Source organism: Mercenaria mercenaria, chromosome 16 (assembly GCF_021730395.1).
Source record: "Mercenaria mercenaria strain notata chromosome 16, MADL_Memer_1, whole genome shotgun sequence".
In the NCBI taxonomy this organism is placed as follows: Eukaryota; Metazoa; Mollusca; class Bivalvia; order Venerida; family Veneridae; genus Mercenaria; species Mercenaria mercenaria.
In genome coordinates, this window is record NC_069376.1 from 22,660,858 (window position 1) to 22,680,934 (window position 20,077).

Consider the following 20,077-nt stretch of genomic DNA (forward strand, 5'->3'; position numbering starts at 1 on the left):
GTATTTTAATGAAAAATCTTCAAACGTCATATCCTCCTAAACTGCTGGTCCAATTTTGAAATAATTTCACACAAATGGTCCTTATATAACCTTCTACCAAGGTTATTCAGATTATTCCAATTGGTCAAAAAACATGGCTGCCAGGCGGCATGGTCACTTTTCCCTATGTGTATATAGTGGAAACTTTAAAAATCTTCTTATGTGAAACTGCTGAACCAATTTTAAAATATTTTCACACAAATGGTCCTTGTGTGACCCTTGTTATGTCTTTACAGGATTAAGAGAGAAGAGATTATTGTTTTATAGTTTATTACTCATTGCTTAACAAGTTACAACTGCAGAGAGTATACTACATAGTTTAAGGATGACTACCCGTAATAGGCCTCAATTTCACAAAAAGCGTTCATACAACTTGATAATGTAAGCTTTGAAAATGTCAAACGATAGAAATAAGGTGCATATTGGCAAGTTATATAGTGACAGAATTCTCAAAAATTTCCTTTAGATTACCTCCCCTGATAATTCTGGTTTTTCATGAGTTATCTCCCCTGAAAACTAGAAAATATAATTTTCCCCTTTTCCCTACAAGTAATTTTAGATTTCTTTTTGATATTTGTATCCGAATCATATAATGCAGCTTTCTACCGCAAAATGTTCTGGAAATTCAAGTTTAGATTCTTATTATCAAAGGAATTATATATTTCCCATAGGCATCAATGTTAACTTCAATACCGATTATCTCCCCCAAAAATGATAAAATTTGAAAAATCTCTCGGTGAAACGTTTTTAATTTTGAATGTCTTTAAAGTGACCAAATTTCATTGAAATATTACCATCCAGTTACAAGATATGAAATATGGCTATTACACCATGTAATCCTTAAGCATTATAAGCTAAGAACCTCCCAAAGGTGGGGTTAGTAGATGTCCATTATGATTAAACATTATACATGGCAGTATCATACACAACAACCCTCTACCAAGATTGTTCAAATTATTCTGATTCATTTAAAAGCATGGCCTCTAGAGGGCATGGTCACTGGCCCTATATGTATATAGTGTAAACTTTAAAAATCTTCTGGTCTGAAACTGCCGGCCTGATTTTAAAATAATTTCACACAGATGGTCTTAAAGGGAATTCCTATAGTTTTTTATGCGCATCGTTCTGCGCAGCCTACACTTTCTATGGAAAACTGAACTGAAGTCAACATTTGTTGAAACATGTTACAGACAATCTTAAATATGAGGAATTTTGAATGAAATAACATTTTTGATAAGTTATATCAGTAATCAAATGTTGATACTGGTTTATGTTGTATTGACAAGTATCATGCCTGAAAGGTATCTTGCTATTTTTGTGGTTGTGTTTTCACATCGCATTTTAGTACAAAGACAGTGTTGTTCATATAATGTAAGATAATTGACTTAGTACTGTTAAGACAATATCACCTTCCAGATTATTTAGTATTCAATTATAGAAAGAATTAAGAATTTTTAAAACTTTTTTTTAACTTTTAGCAGACATACATGTAATCAATTTGGCCAGATTTGGCGCCATTTCCGTCCGAACAGGTGTTGTATTCTAGCGGTCTTAACATAAAATTTAGCCTGGTGACCCATACATTTTTAGCCATTTTTATGCTCACAATACAATTATCTATACACAAGAAGAAAAAGAAAAAATTCTATGAAAGAGTTTTTTCAAAATTTAAAAATAATATTCTTCACTATGGGTATTTTTCATTGAAAAAAGTTCACAAAAGTAAATATGAAACAATATTTTTTTTCATTTGTACCCATTATTGTAAGGATAGAGTATTACAAATATGACTATGATATCAAATAAGTATATAATAAAATCTGTAAAAAGAAAAAACCGTATTGTGCTGCCTGGATGTATATTTTGGTTGGTATTTATAAAAAAAGCAGAAAATTATGAAAATGTTGAAAAATCGCTGTCAGTTTCAGCAACAGTGGGTGTGTTCAAAACAATTTTTCACAAAAACAAGCCTGGTGACCTATTGTTTTTATTTGTTCATTGTTTTCAGCACAAATTTTCCTATCATATATGTGAATTTAAAAAAATTCTATGAAAGGAAAAAAAACTGTAGGAATTCTCTTTAATGTGTGACCTTCTTCCAAGATTGTTCAAAGTATTTTGATTCGTGAAAAACATGGCTGCCAGAGGGTATGGTGACTTTTCCATATATGTATATAGTAGAAACTTAAAAAGTCTTATTGTATAAAACTGCTGGCCCAATTTTGAAATGATTTCATACAAATTCTCCTTGTGTGATCTTCTATAATGATTGTTCAAATTATTCTGATTCATAAAAAAAAACAAAACAAAAACTGGCCACCAGAGGGCATGGTCACTTTTCCCTGTATGAATGGAAACTTTGATATTTGGCATGTGATATTAGGGTTTTACATTCTCCATTAATTGTTCAAATTATTACCCTAGGTTCAAAAATGGCCAGGCCACAGTGTGTGACATGTACTTACTATAGGCTTATATATAAGAAACTTTGAAAATAATCTTCTCTGAATCAATAATAGCTAGAGTCTTGATATTTTGCATGTGATATCAGGGTTTTACTGTCTACCATAATTTTTCAAATTATTGCCATAGGTTCAAAAATGGCCATGCCCGTGTGTGTGACATGTATATAATAAAGGCTGGTATAAAAGAAACATTGAATATCTTCTTCTCTGAATCCATAATAGGTAGAGCCTTGATATTTATATAAACCTAACTCTGTACTTGTACCATTACGTTGTTCAAACACACTTGAAACCTTTTACTCAGGTGAGCGTTTTAGGGTCATTGACCCTCTTGTTTGCATTTTAGCATAAGTCTTATTTGATTACTGTAAGAGAATACTAGGTTGCATGCATGCTGTCAGTTATATGTGCTGCAGATAAAAAATACATCACTGCAGAATTTTCTTAATTCTGGGAATTTTTGGATTTTTATGCCCCCAGCATCTACTGATACGAGAGGCATATAGTGATTGTCCTGTCTGTTCGTCCGTCCGTACGAGGTTAACCAAATGGGACCGTTTCGTCTAGCATCAATACCCCTTACTAGAATGACTTGATACTAATGCAGATGTAACCTGTGACCATTCCTCATCTTCAGACATTACCTGACCTCAGTTTGACCTTGACCTCATTTAGGACTTAGGTGGCTTTATATGGCCATCTCTTGGTTAACCAAATGGGACCGTTTCGTCTAGCATCAATACCCCTTACTAGAATGACTTGATACTAATGCAGATGCAACCTGTGACCATTCCTCATCTTCAGACATCACCTGACCTCAGTTTGACCTTGAACTTGACCCGTTTTGGACTTAGGTTGCTTTGTATCGACAAGGATGCTACCGGGGGCATCAAGTGTTTATTGAACGCAGCTTCTTGTTCTTTGCTAGTAAAGATAAGATATTTAATTTCATCTTGGATGTAGATATCCACTAATGTCTGTCAAAAAATTGAATTACAGAAATAACAGCTTCTTATATTCTGTAAAATACAGACCCAAATGTATAATGGAATGATGTGTTAGTCAGTTGTGAGCATTTTGCTGATTTGCAGATTTTATGAACATTGCACACGCTAACACGAGTTGCTGTTGTTGTTGATTTAGTTATATTGCTTATTGCTGCTAATGCTACTAAAATCTCGCCCTCACAATATAAGAAAACAATATTGATAGGTGACTCATTCACAACAAGATAAACACCTCATAGCGACTTAAACAATGGCATGGGTTTTCATTAAAATCTGCAGATCTTTTTATCTTCTAAAACAGACTCATGTGACTGAAGAAATCTGAAACTTAGTTGGTTTGTGAAGGTGTAGGGGTATAGTTGTCTGTCCGAACAGCCGAAGCCATATCTATTAAATAAAACATGTTATGCAGTAGGGAAATGCAAGTTTATGTCAGATTGCCCGAGTAAGACAAGATTTATTGCCCTTTTTACATGTATGTATTATTTATATAGCGTTTTTATTCCATTTTTGTCCATCTGGAGTCACAACTCATACGTGGTTTGATGGATTTCAATAAAACATGGTCAAACTTTTAACTGCTATAGGGCAATATGGCCCTGCAAGTTTCATTTAGACAAGATTTGTGGCCCTTTTAATGGTGTATATATAGTGTTTTTATTCAATTTTTTGTCTGTCTGGAGTCATATCTCAAAATGGGTAATAATGGTTTGTAGGATTTCAATAAAACATGGTGGGAATGTTAATTGCTACAGTGAATTGAGCCTTTGCAATTTTCAATTGGATTGCTTGAGGAAGACCTCTGTAGTGTTATGTATATTACATAAATAGTGTAACATTCTTTCACTGGTTGTAGGTGCAGATGGGAATTTTCAGTCTCGAGGGTAACTGTTTAGGCGAGGCTCCTGCCGAGTTACAGCGTAAACAGTTACCCGAGAGCCGGATATTCCCATCTGCACCTACAGTCAGTGATGGAATCTTTTTCTTGCATACCATATTCAACAAATAATAGTAAAAACAAATTCAAACAAATGATTTTCTTAAAGCACATTTTTCTTATAGTAGCGTATTAACAAAGCCCAGGAACATTACGTACGTGAACAGGAAGTACGCCATGACGTTACAAAGACGAAAACAACGTAATAGTTCCGGTTTTGTTTATCATCTGCTGTGAAATGTTATGTTATTTCTGTAAATTGATGTTTTTTTTATCAAGAAATATGTTATAAGGAACAAAGAAAAACTATCAAGGTATTTGATTTTATCCTGTTTTACGTAAAACATTATTATTACTACACACATCTTCTGTACATATGTAGTTCGTTATACGTCATTTACAGCACGGGAGTAATCTTACACCCCGGGGTGTAAGATGGAGTTTTCCAGCACCGCTGAAATCACCAGAAATCCCAGTCTGGTATGCAAGAATCAATTTTCTGTCCATCCAGAATCATATCTCAGACATGGTTTAATGGATTTTAAATAATACATGGTAGAAATGTTTAATGCTTTCGGTAAATCTGGTCCTGCAATTTTCAGACAGATTGCTTGGAGAAAATGAGATTTATCTCCCTTTGGATTGCTGAAGATCTAAGACAAAAGTTTATTTGTTTTTCACAACTCTAAATCTGTCCTGCTATGTTGTGGTACTGCATAATGATCGCATTAAATAGATGCTAGATAGTTCAGAACAAAATTGTGGTATGTACTGTTTTAAACAGACTTTAAAAAAAGATGCTGTCTGTAATAATCATTTTTGCTTAAGTGAACAGCAGGACGAGTAAGAATTGTAAGACAAGATCAACGTTGTTGTTACTTAAAATAGAATCAGTAACTTCAGCAAGGAATAGGGTGTTGCAACCAAACTTGATATTTAGGAAGCTTGCATGGAGACCATGGTTTAAGGTGTACTTTGGGTTTCTTGGGTCAAGGTCAAGATGATTGTTACTAAAAATAAAAAAATGGTTTTCTCTTGATAACTTCAGTTAGAAATGAGGTAAGCAGTCCAAACCTGGTAAACTAAGGTAGCTTTCATAGTGACCAATGTTATTGTTTGCATTTTAGGTAGCTTGTGTCAAGGTCATTGTCACTAAATATAGAAAATAGTTTACAGTCATTAATTAAGGAATGAATATCTTTCAAAGAGACTGAAATTCAATTGCTTTTAAGTGCTTTTTGTTGTCAGAGAATGCTTTTTCAAGGGTGAAACCTTTATCCTGGTGTTCGGGGTTACCAATTCACTGAATTTGCTTGTATATTACTGAACTGTTCAGAGGTCACATGTGTCTGTCTTTAGAATAATGTATAGTAGTTATACCTATAATAGTAAATAAATTTTCCCAACATGTGTAACCATGTATAACTAACCATAGGAACAAGAACTTGTGAAGGAAACTTTACAGTGGGAGAAAGAGGAACTCGCACGTCTGGTACGTTAACATGTTTTCTCACTTTTTTTACTATAAAAAATCCCTGTAATTGCTAAACTCCTCAATACTGCAATTCACAAGCTTTGAAATCACAGGTAATACAACATAATATTACAAATTTTGCCCTCAGGCTGTTATCACATTGCCAGGGCCATCACTCAAAGGCACCGCTCTCTCATTTATTAAGCTATACTTATTACCTTCCAGCATTAAAGTAGTGATGGTCAGGGTGCTGTTGATTAGTTTCAAGACAGTAAAAGGCATTTTATGACTACAGTAAAGACTGCCTTAGTGACCCCTTGCCTAAATTTAATCAGCGACTTTCTGTCAACAACGACCTTTTTATTTCCTCCCAATGCATTTCACATTAAAATTGGCTTGTTTCTAGCGACTCCCTGTTTGATGCGTACAGCGACCATGATTTGTTTGCCCCGAACCATGATTTCGAACCTTTTTAACAACTTTTTGACCCACCCTCTTAAAGGAAGAAAACTTCTTCAGTACAAATCACTGAGTGTGGTTCTAGATCTTAATAACTGCGTCACCATCTTATTGATGAAAATAAAGTGAAGCAGACTGAAAGGTCATTTAAAATATTCTATGTTTTATCAGAGTGTTTAAAGGTCCTTAATAAAGTGCTAACTATAACATGAGTTATTTGACCTAAACCAAGACCTCTCCTAGTCCGATTGTGTATAGAGACTGTATATAATGACCTTTAATACCCCTTACTAGAATGACTTGATACTAATGCAGATGTAACCTGTGACCATTCCTCATCTTCAGACATCACCTGACCTCAGTTTGACCTTGACCTTGACCTCATTTTGGACTTAGGTTGCTCTATATAGGCCATCTCTTGGTTAACCAAATGGGACCGTTTCGTCTAGCATCAATACCGCTTACAAGAATGGATTGATACTTATACAGATGTAACCTGTGACCATTCCTCATCTTCAAACATCACTTTACATAAGTTTGACCTTGACCTTGACCTCGTTTTGGACTTAGGTTGCTTTATATGGGCCATCTCTTGGTTAACCAAATGGGACCGTTTCGTCTAGCATCAATACCGCTTACAAGAATGAATTGATACTAATACAGATGTAACCTGTGACCATTCCTCATCTTCAAACATCACCTGACCTCAGTTTGACCTTGACCTCGTTTTGGACTTAGGTTCACTGCGGGGAATCACATGATCAAAATAATCTCTAAACCAAAATAAATTTATGAATAATATGGGATATATTGAAGAATCTTTTGCTGAAAATCTAAAGTATAGCCTATCATATGCCAACATACATGTATCCTAAAACTACAACGATTTCAATCACAATTGCCTTCTGATTATCTGGAACACTTCAAGAAACTGATACTTATTATTTTCCTTAGTGTTTGTAATTACAGGATATCTATCATTATTGTCAACTACATGATAATTTAACAATTTTCATTAGTCACATGATAGGCTATGTTTAAATTTCAAGTCTTATCATGACAGGAAATTTATTCATGTTCTTCAAAATATAACTTTGGTTCAGAGATTATTTTGATCATGTGATTCCCCACAGTGAGGTTGCTTTGTATCGACAAGGATGCCACCGGGGGCATCAAGCGTTTATTGAACGCAGCTCCTTGTTCATCTGGCTTCACCCCATTTCCAGAGTTATGGCCCCTGAAATAGTCAAAAATGCACATTTTCACCTAATGATGTGCCTAGCTCAAAAAGTATTTCTTTATCATGATGTGACCTTGCACACTTGGCAGTCTTCTTGAAATAGCCAAAATAGTGGATTTTTTATTTGTGATTCTCATAGCTCCTAGAAAAATGAATCCTTTATATAAAATGTTTGTTGAGGCTATACCCCTTAAGACTGCAAACATTTGAATTATTGCCCCATATTTGTGACACATATCAGTGGGGGCACACCCTGTGTCATACAGACACATTTTAGTTCTGGTTTGGTCTGTAACTGTTGTTTTATTCTGATTCTCATTATTTGTCCAGACTGAATGAATTGCAAATAAATTCATTAACTAATGGTAAGCTGGGACAGAGAGAAGCTGTTGGGCATTTTTAAACAAAGAAATTCAGTTATATTGAGGCAGAATGAATTTAGCAATCTTTTTACCTCACTTGAACTTTGTTAAGGGTAAGCTATTTGTATAGGTGGATGGTCCTGCATCAATCCTGCTCTTGAACATTGTTTTTCTCTCTGAACCTACTGGTCAGAATACACCAAACTTGGTCAGTAATATTCTTGCATGGACTTCTATCAAGTTTTTTTCTCCAGCTGGCAAAAGTAAAAAAAGCCTTTATTCCACTTCTTCTCATGAACAGCTTGATGGATCTTCATCAGTCTTGATTTGTAGAGTCAAGGTAAGGCTCTCAAATCAGGGCATGTGGAAGGCATCGTAACTAAAAATACAAACTTCAAGTAGGAGCTATCTATATAAGATATATATATGTAGTTAACTGCATCAAAATACAAGGACTGAAAAAATTATTAAAATATCATTTCCCGAAAAAGAGTTATTTGAGTTGAAAAAAATGATCCCGGGTAAAAATATTTAGAAAAATGGAGACACTCCGCAAAGACTTCATGATAGACTTAGGTGGCTATTGACCTAGAACCTCATGCAAACTATGCACTTTTTACCTCTAACCATGGAAAAAGCATGCATACTTGCCACATGGATTAGCAATCTGAATACAAAACTATGTAAAGATCAAATAATTGATTGCCCTGGGGAAAGTGGGACATTTTCTGTGGTGAAATTTGTTAACAAACAGACGATTTTTAGCTTGACTATTCATAGAATAGTAGAGCTATTGGACTCGCCTGTGCGTCGGCGTCCGCATCAGGATTTGGTTAAGGTTTTATATGTAAGCTGGTATCTCTGTAACCACTTGTGGGAATGTATTGAAACTTCACACATTTATTCACTGTGATTAACTAACTTACATTGCACATGTTCCATAACTCTTTTTATGCCCCCGAAGGGAGGCATATAGTTTTTGAACCGTCTGTCGGTCTGTCCGCAATTTTTGTGTCCGGTCCATATGTTTGTCATCCATGGATGGATTTTCAAATAACTTGGCATGAATGTGTACCACAGTAAGATGACATGTCGCGTGCAGACCCAGGTCCGTAGCTCAAAGGTCAAGGTCACACTTAGACGTTAAAGGTCATTTTTCATGATAGTGCATTGATGGGCGTGTCGGGTCCATATCTTTGTCATCCATGGGTGGATTTTCAAGTAACTACGCATAAATGTGTGGGACAGTAAGATGATGTGTCGCGCGCAAGACACAGGTCTGTAGCTCAAAGGTCAAGGTCACACTTAGACGTTAAAGGTCATATTTCATGATAGTGCATTGATGGCATGTCCAGTCCATATCTTTGTCATTCATGCATGGCTTTTAAAATTATTGGGCATGAATGTGTACCACAGTAAGACGACGTGTCGCGTGCAAGACCCAGGTCCGTAGCTCAAAAGTCAAGGTCACACTTAGACGTTAAAGGAAATATTTCATGATAGTGCAATGATGGGCATGTCCGGTCCATATCTTTGTCATTCATGCATGGATTTTAAAATAACTACGCATGAATGTGTGGCACAGTAAGACGACGTGTCGCGCGCAAGACCCAGGTAAGGAGGTCAAAGGTCCTAAACTCTAACATCAGCCATAACTATTCATTCAAAGTGCCATCGGGGGCATGTGTCATCCTATGGAGACAGCTCTTGTTTGCTTTTTTACAAAATTATGCCCCTTTTTCGACTTTTTTGGTTAAGGTTTTGTATGTAAGCTGGTATCTCAATATTTTGTTACCACTTGTGGGAATTGATTGAAACTTCACACACTTATTCACTGTGATAAATTTACTTACATTGCACAGGTTTCATAACTCTATTTTTTTATGCCCCCGAAGGGAGGCATATAGTTTTTGAACCGTCTGTCCGTCTGTCGGTCTGTCAGTCTGTCCGCATTTTTCGTGTCCAGTCCATATCTTTGTCATCGATGGATTGATTTTCAAATAACTTGGCATGAATGTGTACCACAGTAAGACGACGTGTCGCACGCAAGACCCAGGTCCGTAGCTCAAAGGTCAAGGTCACACTTAGACATTAAAGGATAGTGCATTGATGGGCGTGTCCGGTCCATATCTTTGTCATCGATGGATGGATTATCAAATAACTTGGCATGAATGTGTACCACAGTAAGACGACGTGTCGCACGCAAGACCCAGGTCCGTAGCTCAAAGGTCAAGGTCACACTTAGACATTAAAGGAAAGTGCATTGATGGGCGTGTCCGGTCCATATCTTTGTCATCGATGGATGGATTTTCAAATAACTTGGCATGAATGTGTACCACAGTAAGACGACGTGTCGCGCGCAAGACCCAGGTCCGTAGCTCAAAGGTCAAGGTCACACTTAGACATTAAAGGATAGTGCATTGATGGGCGTGTCCGGTCCATATCTTTGTCAACCATGGATGGATTTTCAAATAACTTGGCATGAATTTGTACCACAGTAAGACGACGTGTCGCGCGCAAGACCCAGGTCTGTAGCTCAAAGGTCAAGGTCACACTTAGACGTTAAAGGTCATTTTTCATGATAGTGCATTGATGGGCGTGTCCGGTCCATATCTTTGTCATTCATGCATGGATTTTAAAATAACTACACATGAATGTGTGGCACAGTAAGACGACGTTTCGCACGCAAGACCCAGCTCCGTAGGTCAAAGGTCCTAAACTCTAACATCGGCCATAACTACTCATTCAAAGTGCCATCGGGGGCATATGTCATCCTATGGAGACAGCTCTTGTTTTACAAAATTATGCCCCTTTTTCGACTTAGAAATTTTTGGTTAAGGTTTTGTATGCAAGCTGGTATCTCAGTACTCACTAATGGGAATGGATTGAAACTTCACACACTTGTCCACTGTCATGAGCTGATAAGCACTATTCAGGTTCCATAACTCTGTTTTGCGTTTTTACTAAATTATGCCTCTTTTTCGACTTTAGTTATCATTCAATTGACAAGGCTGTTGAATAGTCGAGCGTTGCTGTCCTCCGACAGCTCTTGTTTTTTAAAAAGTCAAAACCCACAGAATTTCACAAGGTGAAATATGCTAAAAGGGCTACTACCCATACATATGCGTCAAAGTATGGGAAAAATATCTAGAAATATCATAGAATAGTAGAGCTATTGGACTCGCCCATGCGTCTGCGTCCGCATCCCGATTTGGTTAAGTTTTTGTATGTAAGCTGGTATCTCAGCAACCACTTGTGGGAATGGATTGAAACTTCACTCACTTATTCACTGTGATAAACTAGCTTACATTGCACATGTTCCATAACTCTATTTTGCTTTTTTACAAAATTATGCCCCTTTTTTGACTTAGAATTTTTAGCTCACCTGTCACAAAGTGACAAGGTGAGCTTTTGTGATCGCGCGGTGTCAGTCGTCTGTCGTCCGTCATCAGTCCGTGCATGCGTCCGTCCGTCCGTAAACTTTTGCTTGTGACCACTCTAGAGGTCACATTTTTCATGGGATCTTTATGAAAATTGGTCAGAATGTTCATCTTGATGATATCGAGGTCAAGTTCGAAAACTGGGTCACGTGCCAACAAAAACTAGGTCAGTAGGTCTAAAAATAGAAAAACCTTGTGACCTCTCTAGAGGCCATAATTTTCAATGGATCTTCATGAAAATTGGTCAGAATGTTCATCTTGATGATATCTAGGTCAAGTTCGAAACTGGGTCACGTGCGGTCAAAAACTAGGTCAGTAGGTCTAAGAATAGAAAAACCTTGTGACCTTTCTAGAGGCCATATATTTCATAAGATCTTCATGAAAATTGGTCAGAACATTCACCTTGATGATATCTAGGTCAAGTTCGAAACTGGGTCACGTGCCATCAAAAACTAGGTCAGTAGGTCAAATAATAGAAAAACCTTGTGACCTCTCTAAAGGCCATATTCTTCATGGGATCTGTATGAAAGTTGGTCTGAATGTTCATCTTGATGATATCTAAATCAAGTTCGAAACTGGGTCACATGCGGTCAAAAACTAGGTCAGTAGGTCTAAAAATAGAAAAACCTTGTGACCTCTCTAGAGGCCATATATTTCATGAAATCTTCATGAAAATTTGTCAGAATGTTCTCCTTGATGATATCTAGGTCGAGTTTGAAACTGGGTCACGTGCCATCAAAAACTAGGTCAGTAGGTCAAATAATAGAAAAACCTTGTGACCTCTCTAGAGGCCATATTTTCCATGGGATCTGTATGAAAGTTGGTCTGAATGTTCATCTTGATGATATCTAGGTCAAGTTTGAAAGTGGGTCACGTGCCATCAAAAACTAGGTCAGTAGGTCAAATAATAGAAAAACCTTGTGACCTCTCTAAAGGCCATATTTTTCAATGGATCTTCATTAAAGTTGGTCTGAATGTTCATCTTGATGATATCTAGGTCAAGTTCGAAACAGGGTCATGTGCAGTCAAAAACTAGGTCAGTAGGTCTAAAAATAGAAAAACCTTGTGACCTCTCTAGAGGCCATACTTGTGAATGGATCTCCATAAAAATAAGTCAGAATGTTCATCTTGATGATATCTAGGTCAAGTTCGAAAGTGGGTCACGTGCCATCAAAAAGTAGGTCAGTAGGTCAAATAATGAAAAAACGTTGTGACCTCTCTAGAGGCCATATTTTTCATGGGATCTGTATGAAAGTTGGTCTGAATGTTTATCTTGATGATATCTAGGTCAAGTTTGAAACTGGGTCAACTGTGATCAAAAACTAGGTCAGTAGGTCTTGAAATAGAAAAACCTTGTGACCTCTCTACAGGCCATACCCTTGAATGGATCTTCATGAAAATTGGTCAGAATGTTCACCTTGATGATATCTAGGTCAAGTTTGAAACTGGGTCACGTGCCTTAAAACATTAGGTCAATAGGTCAAATACTAGAAAAACCTTGTGACCTCTCTAGAGACCATATTTTTCAATGGATCTTCATGAAAATTGGTCAGAATTTTTATCTTGATAATATCTAGGTCAAGTTCAAAACTGGGTCACATGAGCTCAAAAACTATGTCACTATGTCAAATAATAGAAAAAACGACGTCATACTCAAAACTGGATCATGTGGGAAGAGGTGAGCGATTCAGGACCATCATGGTCCTCTTGTTTGGTTAAGGTTTTGTATGTAAGCTGGTATCTCAGTAACCACTTGTGGGAATGGATCGAAACTTCACACACTTATTTACTGTGATAAACTGACTTACATTGCACAGTTTCCATAACTCTATTTTGCTTTTTTACAAAGTTATGCCCCTTTTTCGACTTAGAATTTTTTGGTTAAGCTTTTGTATGTAAGCTGGTATCTCAGTACTCACTAATTGGAATGGATTGAAACTTCACACACTTGTTAACTGTCATGATCTGACATGCACAAAGCAGGTCCCATAACTTTATTTTGCTTTTTTACAGAATTATGCCCCTTTTATAACATAGAAATTTTTAGTTAAGTTTTTGTATGTAAGCTGGTATCTCAGTATCCACTAATGGGAAAGGATTGAAACTTCACACACTTGTTCACTGTCTTGATATGACATGCAGTGCAAAGGGTCAATAACTCAACTTTGCATTTTACAAAATTATGCCCCGTTTTCAACTTAGGAGTTTTGGGTTAAATTCTTATATGTAAGCTGATATCTCAGTACCCACTAATTGGAATGGATTGAAACTTCACACACTTGTCCACTGTCATGAGCTGATAAGCACTATGCAGGTTCCATAACCCTACTTTGCTTTTTTACTAAATTATGCCCCTTTTTCGACTTTCGTATTCGTTCAATTGACAAGGCTGTTGAATAGTCGAGGGTTGATGTCCTCCGACAGCTCTTGTTTTAAATGGTAGCATTTAGGTCTGAGAATAAACTTAGCTGTGTTTGCTTAAACCTTATGTACACAATATACTGTTTCTTGCTCACTAATTCACAATTTACCTGGTTTTACACCATGGCTAATGCTGTGTTTGCTCAAACCTTATGTACACAATATACTGTTTGTTGCTCACTAATTCACAGTTTACCTGGTTATACACCATGGCTAATGCTGTGTTTGCTTAGACCTTATGTACACAATATACTGTTTGTTGCTCACTAATTCACAGTTTACCTGGTTATACACCATGACTAATGCTGTGTTTTCTCTGACCTTATGTACACAATATAATGTTTGTAGCTCACTAATTCACAATTACCTGGTTATACACCATGACTAATGCTGTGTTTGCTCAGAACTTATGTACACAATATACTGTTTGTTGCTTACTACTTCACAATTTACCTGGTTATACCTCATGACTAATGCTGTGTTTGCTGAGACATTATGTACACAATATAATGTTTGTAGCTCATTAATTGACAGTTTACCTGGTTATACCTCATGACTAATGCTGTGTTTGCTCAGACCTTATGTACACAATATAATGTTTCACAATTTACCTGGTTATACACCATGACTAAATAAATGCTGTGTTTGCTCAGAACTTTCGTACACAATATAATGTTTGTAGCTTACTAATTCACAATTTACCTGGTTATACACCATGGCTAATGCTGTGTTTGCTTAGACCTTATGTACACAATATACTGTTTGTTGCTCACTAATTCACAATTTACCTGGTTATACACCATGACTAATGCTGTGTTTGCTCAGACCTTAGTACACAATATACTGTCTGTTGCTCACTAATTTGCAATTGACCAGGTTATACACCATGGCTAATGCTGTGCTTGCCTAGACCTTATGTACACAGTATACTGTCTGTTGCTCACTAATTTGCAATTTACCAGGTTATACACCATGGCTAATGCTGTTATACACCATGGTTAATGCTGTGTTTGCTCAAACCTTATGTACACAGTATACTGTCTGTTGCTCAGTAGTTTGCAATTTACCAGGTTATACACCATGGCTAATGCTGTGTTTGCTCAGACCTTATGTACACAGTATACTGTCTGTTGTTCACTAATTTGCAATTTACCAGGTTTTACACCAGGACTAATGCTGTGTTTGCTCAGACCTTATGTACACAGTATACTATCTGTTGCTTACTAATTTGCAATTTACCAGGTTTTACACCATGACTAATGCTGTGTTTGCCAAGACCTTATGTACACAGTATACTGTCTGTTGCTCACTAATTTGCAATTTACCAGGTTATACACCATGACTTATGGTGTGTTTGCTCAGACCTTATGTACACAGTATACTGTCTGTTGCTCACTAATTTGCAGTTTACCAGGTTATACACCATGACTAATGCTGTGTTTGCTCAGACCTTATGTACACAGTATACTGTCTATTGCTCACTAATTTGCAATTTACCAGGTTATACACCATGACTAATGCTGTGTTTGCTCAAACCTTATGTACACAGTATACTGTCTGTAGCTCACTTATTCACAATTTACCAGGTTATACACCATGACACATGCAGTGTTTGCTCAGACCTTATGTACACAATATACTGCTGTTGCTCATTAATTTGCAATTTACCAGGTTTTGCACCATGACTAATGCTGTGTTTGCTCAGACCTTATGTACACAGTATACTGTCTGTTGCTCACTAATTTGCAATTTACCTGGTTATACACAATGACTAATGCTGTGCTTGCCTAGACCTTATGTACACAGTATACTGTCTGTTGCTTACTAATTTGCAATTTACCAGGTTATACACCATGACTAATGCTGTGCTTGCCTAGACCTTATGTACACAGTATACTGTCTGTTGCTCACTAATTTGCAATTTACCAGGTTATACACCATGACTAATGCTGTGCTTGCCCAGACCTTATGTACACAGTATGCAGTCTGTTGCTCACTAATTTGCAATTTACCAGGTTATACACCATGACTAATGCTGTGCTTGCCCAGACCTTATGTACACAGTATACTGTCTGTTGCTCACTAATTTGCAATTTACTAGGTTATACACCATGACTAATGCTGTGTTTGCTCAGACCTTATGTACACAGTATACTGTCTGTAGCTCACTAATTTGCAACTTACCAGGTTTTACACCATGACTAATGCTGTGTTTGCTCAGACCTTATGTACACAGCATACTGTCTGTTGCTCACTAATTTGCAATTTACCAGGTTTTACACCATGACTAATGCTGTGTTTGCTCAAACCTTATGTACACAGCATACTGTCTGTTGCTCACTAATTTGCAATTTACCAGGTTATACACCATGACTAATGCTGTGTTTGCTCAGACCTTATGTACACAGTATATTGTCTGTTGCTCACTAATTTGCAATTTACCAGGTTATACACCATGACTAATGCTGTGTTTGCTCAGACCTTTTGTACAAAGTATACTGTCTGTTGCTCACTAATTTGCAATTTACCAGGTTTTACACCATGACTAATGCTGTGTTTGCTCAGACCTTATGTACACAGTATACTGTCTGTTGCTCACTAATTTGCAATTTACCAGGTTATACACCATGGCTAATGCTGTGTTTGCTCAGACCTTATGTACACAGTATGCAGTCTGTTGCTCACTTATTTGGAATTTACCAGGTTATACACCATGGCTAATGCTGTTATACACCATGGCTAATGTTGTGTCTGCCTAGACCTCATGTACACAGTATGCAGTCTGTTGCTCACTAATTCGCAATTTACCAGGTTATACACCATGGCTAATGCTGTGTTTGCCTAGACCTTATGTACACAGTATGCAGTCTGTTGCTCACTTATTTGGAATTTACCAGGTTATACACCATGGCTAATGCTGTGCTTGCCTAGACCTTATGTACACAGTATACTGTCTGTTGCTCACTAATTCACAATTTACCAGGTTATACACCATGGCTAATGCTGTGTTTGCTCAGACCTTATGTACACAGTATACTGTCTGTTGCTCACTAATTTGCAAATTACCAGGTTATACACCATGACTAATGCTGTGCTTGCCTAGACCTTATGTACACAGTATACTGTCTGTTGCTCACTAATTTGCAATTTACCAGGTTATACACCATGGCTAATGCTGTGTTTGCTCAGACCTTATGTACACAGTATACTGTCTGTTGCTCAGTAATTTGCAATTTACCAGGTTATACACCATGGCTAATGCCGTATTTGCTCAGACCTTATGTGCAAAGCATACTGTCTGTTGCTCACTAATTTGCAATTTACCAGGTTTTACACCATGACTAATGCTGTGTTTGCTCAGACCTTATGTACACAGTATACTGTCTGTTGCTCAGTAATTTGCAATTTACCAGGTTATACACCATGACTAATGCTGTGTTTGTCTAGACCTCATGTACACAATATACTGTCTGTTGCTCACTAATTTGCAATTTACCAGGTTATACACCATGACTAATGCTGTTTTCTCAGACCTTATGTACACAGTATACTGTCTGTTGCTCACTAATTTGCAATTTACCAGGTTATACACCATGACTAATGCTGTGTTTGCTCAAACCTTATGTACACAGTGTACTGTCTGTAGCTCACTTATTCACAATTTACCAGGTTATACACCATGACACATGCTGTGTTTGCTCAGACCTTATGTACACAATATACTGCTGTTGCTCACTAATTTGCAATTTACCAGGTTTTACACCATGACTAATGCTGTGTTTGCTCAGACCTTATGTACTCAGTATGCAGTCTGTTGCTCACTAATTTGCAATTTACCAGGTTATACACCATGGCTAATGTTGTGCTTGCCTAGACTGTATGTACACAGTATACTGTCTCCTGCTCACTAATTTGCAATTTACCAGGTTATACACCATGACTAATGCTGAGTTTGCTCAGACCTTATGTACACAGTATACTGTCTGTTGCTCACTAATTTGCAATTTACCAGGTTATACACCATGGCTAATGCTGTGTTTGCTCATACCTTACGTACACAGTATACTGTCTGTTGCTCACTAATTCACAATTTACCAGGTTTTACTCCATGACTAATGCTGTTTGCTCAGACCTTATATACACAATATACTGTCTGTTGCTCACTAATTTGCAATTTACCAGGTTTTACACCATGACTAATGCTGTGTTTGCTCAAACGTTATGTACACAGTATACTGTCTGTTCCTCACTAATTTGCAATTTACCAGGTTTTACAGCATGACTAATGCTGTGTTTGCTCAGACCTTATGTACACAGTATACTGTCTGTTGCTCACTAATTTGCAATTTACCAGGTTATACACCATGACTAATGCTGTGTTTGCTCAGACCTTATGTACACAGTATACTGTCTGTTGCTCACTAATTTGCAATTTACCAGGTTTTACATCATGACTAATGCTGTGTTTGCTCAAACCTTATGTACACAATATACTGTCTGTTGCTCACTAATTTGCAATTTACCAGGTTTTACACCATGACTAATGCTGTGTTTGCTCAGACCTTATGTACACAGTATACTGTCTGTTGCTCACTAATTTGCAATTTACCAGGTTATACACCATGACTAATGCTGTGTTTGCCTAGAGTTTATGTACACAGTATACTGTCTGTTGCTCACTAATTTAGAATTTACCAGGTTTTACACCATGACTAATGCTGTGTTTGCTCTTATCTTATGCATAATACACTGTCTATATCTCAATGATTACATTGTTTTGCTTTCTTATTTACAAATGCTTATTTTCAGTTACAAACAACAAATTAACATAAATATAGAGGAGAGCGAATTAAGGAAAGGCAGACAGGTGTAAATGTTTATTTATTATTTGTGCAGGAGAAGCAAAGATTAGAAAGAGAGGAGCAGGCCAAACAGGTAGAGGAGCAAGCCAAAATTCTCCAGCTAGAACATGAACAAATCAAAGGGCCTGAACTTCCTCAACAGGTAGGATTATAATTATGCATTGATTATCTCCCTTCATTGTGTTAATTTACAGACTGTGCAAAGTGCTACTTATTAAGCTGTCAAAAATGCATGTATATTGGCTTGATAATCTTTTATTAACTAGAAAAGCAAATTTTTCTACACACATGCATAAGGTCTACTTTAATGACCTACTATACATGTGCAACCCGTGGCCTCAGCAGTTTTGTTGCAGTTCAATGACCTACTATACATGTGCCACCCCTGGCCTTAGCAGCTCTGTTGCAGTTTAATGATCTACTATGCATGTACAACCCTTGGCCTCAGCAATTGGGGTGCAGTTTAAGGACCTACTAACCCCTGTCCTCAGCAGCTGAGATTTTAAACCTAGAGTCGGTTTCTTTAAAAACAAATATTTCTTTCCAAAACATAGGTTTTATAAGAAGTATTCTGTCTCTGAAGATTTTAGATTTTTAATCCCCCCGCCATGTGTGGTGGGGGGGGGGGGGGTATATGAATGGTCTCAGTCCGATCGTCCATCCATCCATCCGTAACATTTTGTGTCCGTTCTGTATTTCCTAAACAAACCCCTTGAAGGGTTTTCATGAAACTTTGTTCAAATGATCACCTCATCAAGACGATGTGCAGAACTCATGAGTCGGGCATGTTGGCTCAAGGTCAAGGTCACAACTCAAGGTCAATGGTTTGAGCTCTGTATCTCCTAAACCCCTTGAAGCATTTTCATGAAACTTGGGTCAAATGATCACTGCATCAAGACAATGTGAAGAGCCCATGAGTCAGCCATGTTGGCTCAAGGTCAAGGTCATAACTCAAGGTCAAATTTTTTAGCCTTCCATTTTGTGTCCACTATGTATCTTCTAAACCCTTTGTAGGATTTTCAAATTCATTGATGTTGTCATACATGGACTATGAAATATACTAAACAACATCAATGCTTCCACCCAGTACCATCAACCCTTTCACTATACATAACAGCGGCGGGGGAAATAGCTGTCTTTCAGACTGCATTATTCAGATTTGTTCAAATGGTTTGCTAAAATGATTTTAGGTGTCACCAGAGCTAAAATTAGAAAGAAAGAAAAACTTGAAATGAAGTTCTCCTGAACTGAATGGCTTGATGGATATCATTAAAAATTGTTTGAATGTTTCAGCTTGACTGAATTTAGGAGCCACCAAAGCTAAAAATACAACAACCTTTAAACAGCTTTTTCTCATAAACCATTTGAGGG

The 20,077-nt window shown here is 37.1% G+C and overlaps 1 protein-coding gene across 13 annotated transcripts in view; it reads left to right on the forward strand.

Moving 5' to 3' along the window:
* The window catches only part of LOC123541365 (protein scribble homolog), a 220,905-nt gene that overhangs the window by 148,353 nt on the left and 52,475 nt on the right, over nt 1-20,077 (forward strand). For 11 of the 13 annotated variants that reach the window (XM_053526353.1, XM_053526352.1, XM_053526362.1 and 8 more), the window contains 2 exons: nt 5,884-5,940; nt 18,741-18,848. In XM_053526353.1, the coding sequence (XP_053382328.1) occupies nt 5,884-5,940; nt 18,741-18,848 (165 nt within the window). The remainder of the gene's footprint in view (nt 1-5,883; nt 5,941-18,740; nt 18,849-20,077) is intronic. The other 2 variants (XM_053526357.1, XM_053526361.1) reach the window with 1 other exon arrangement.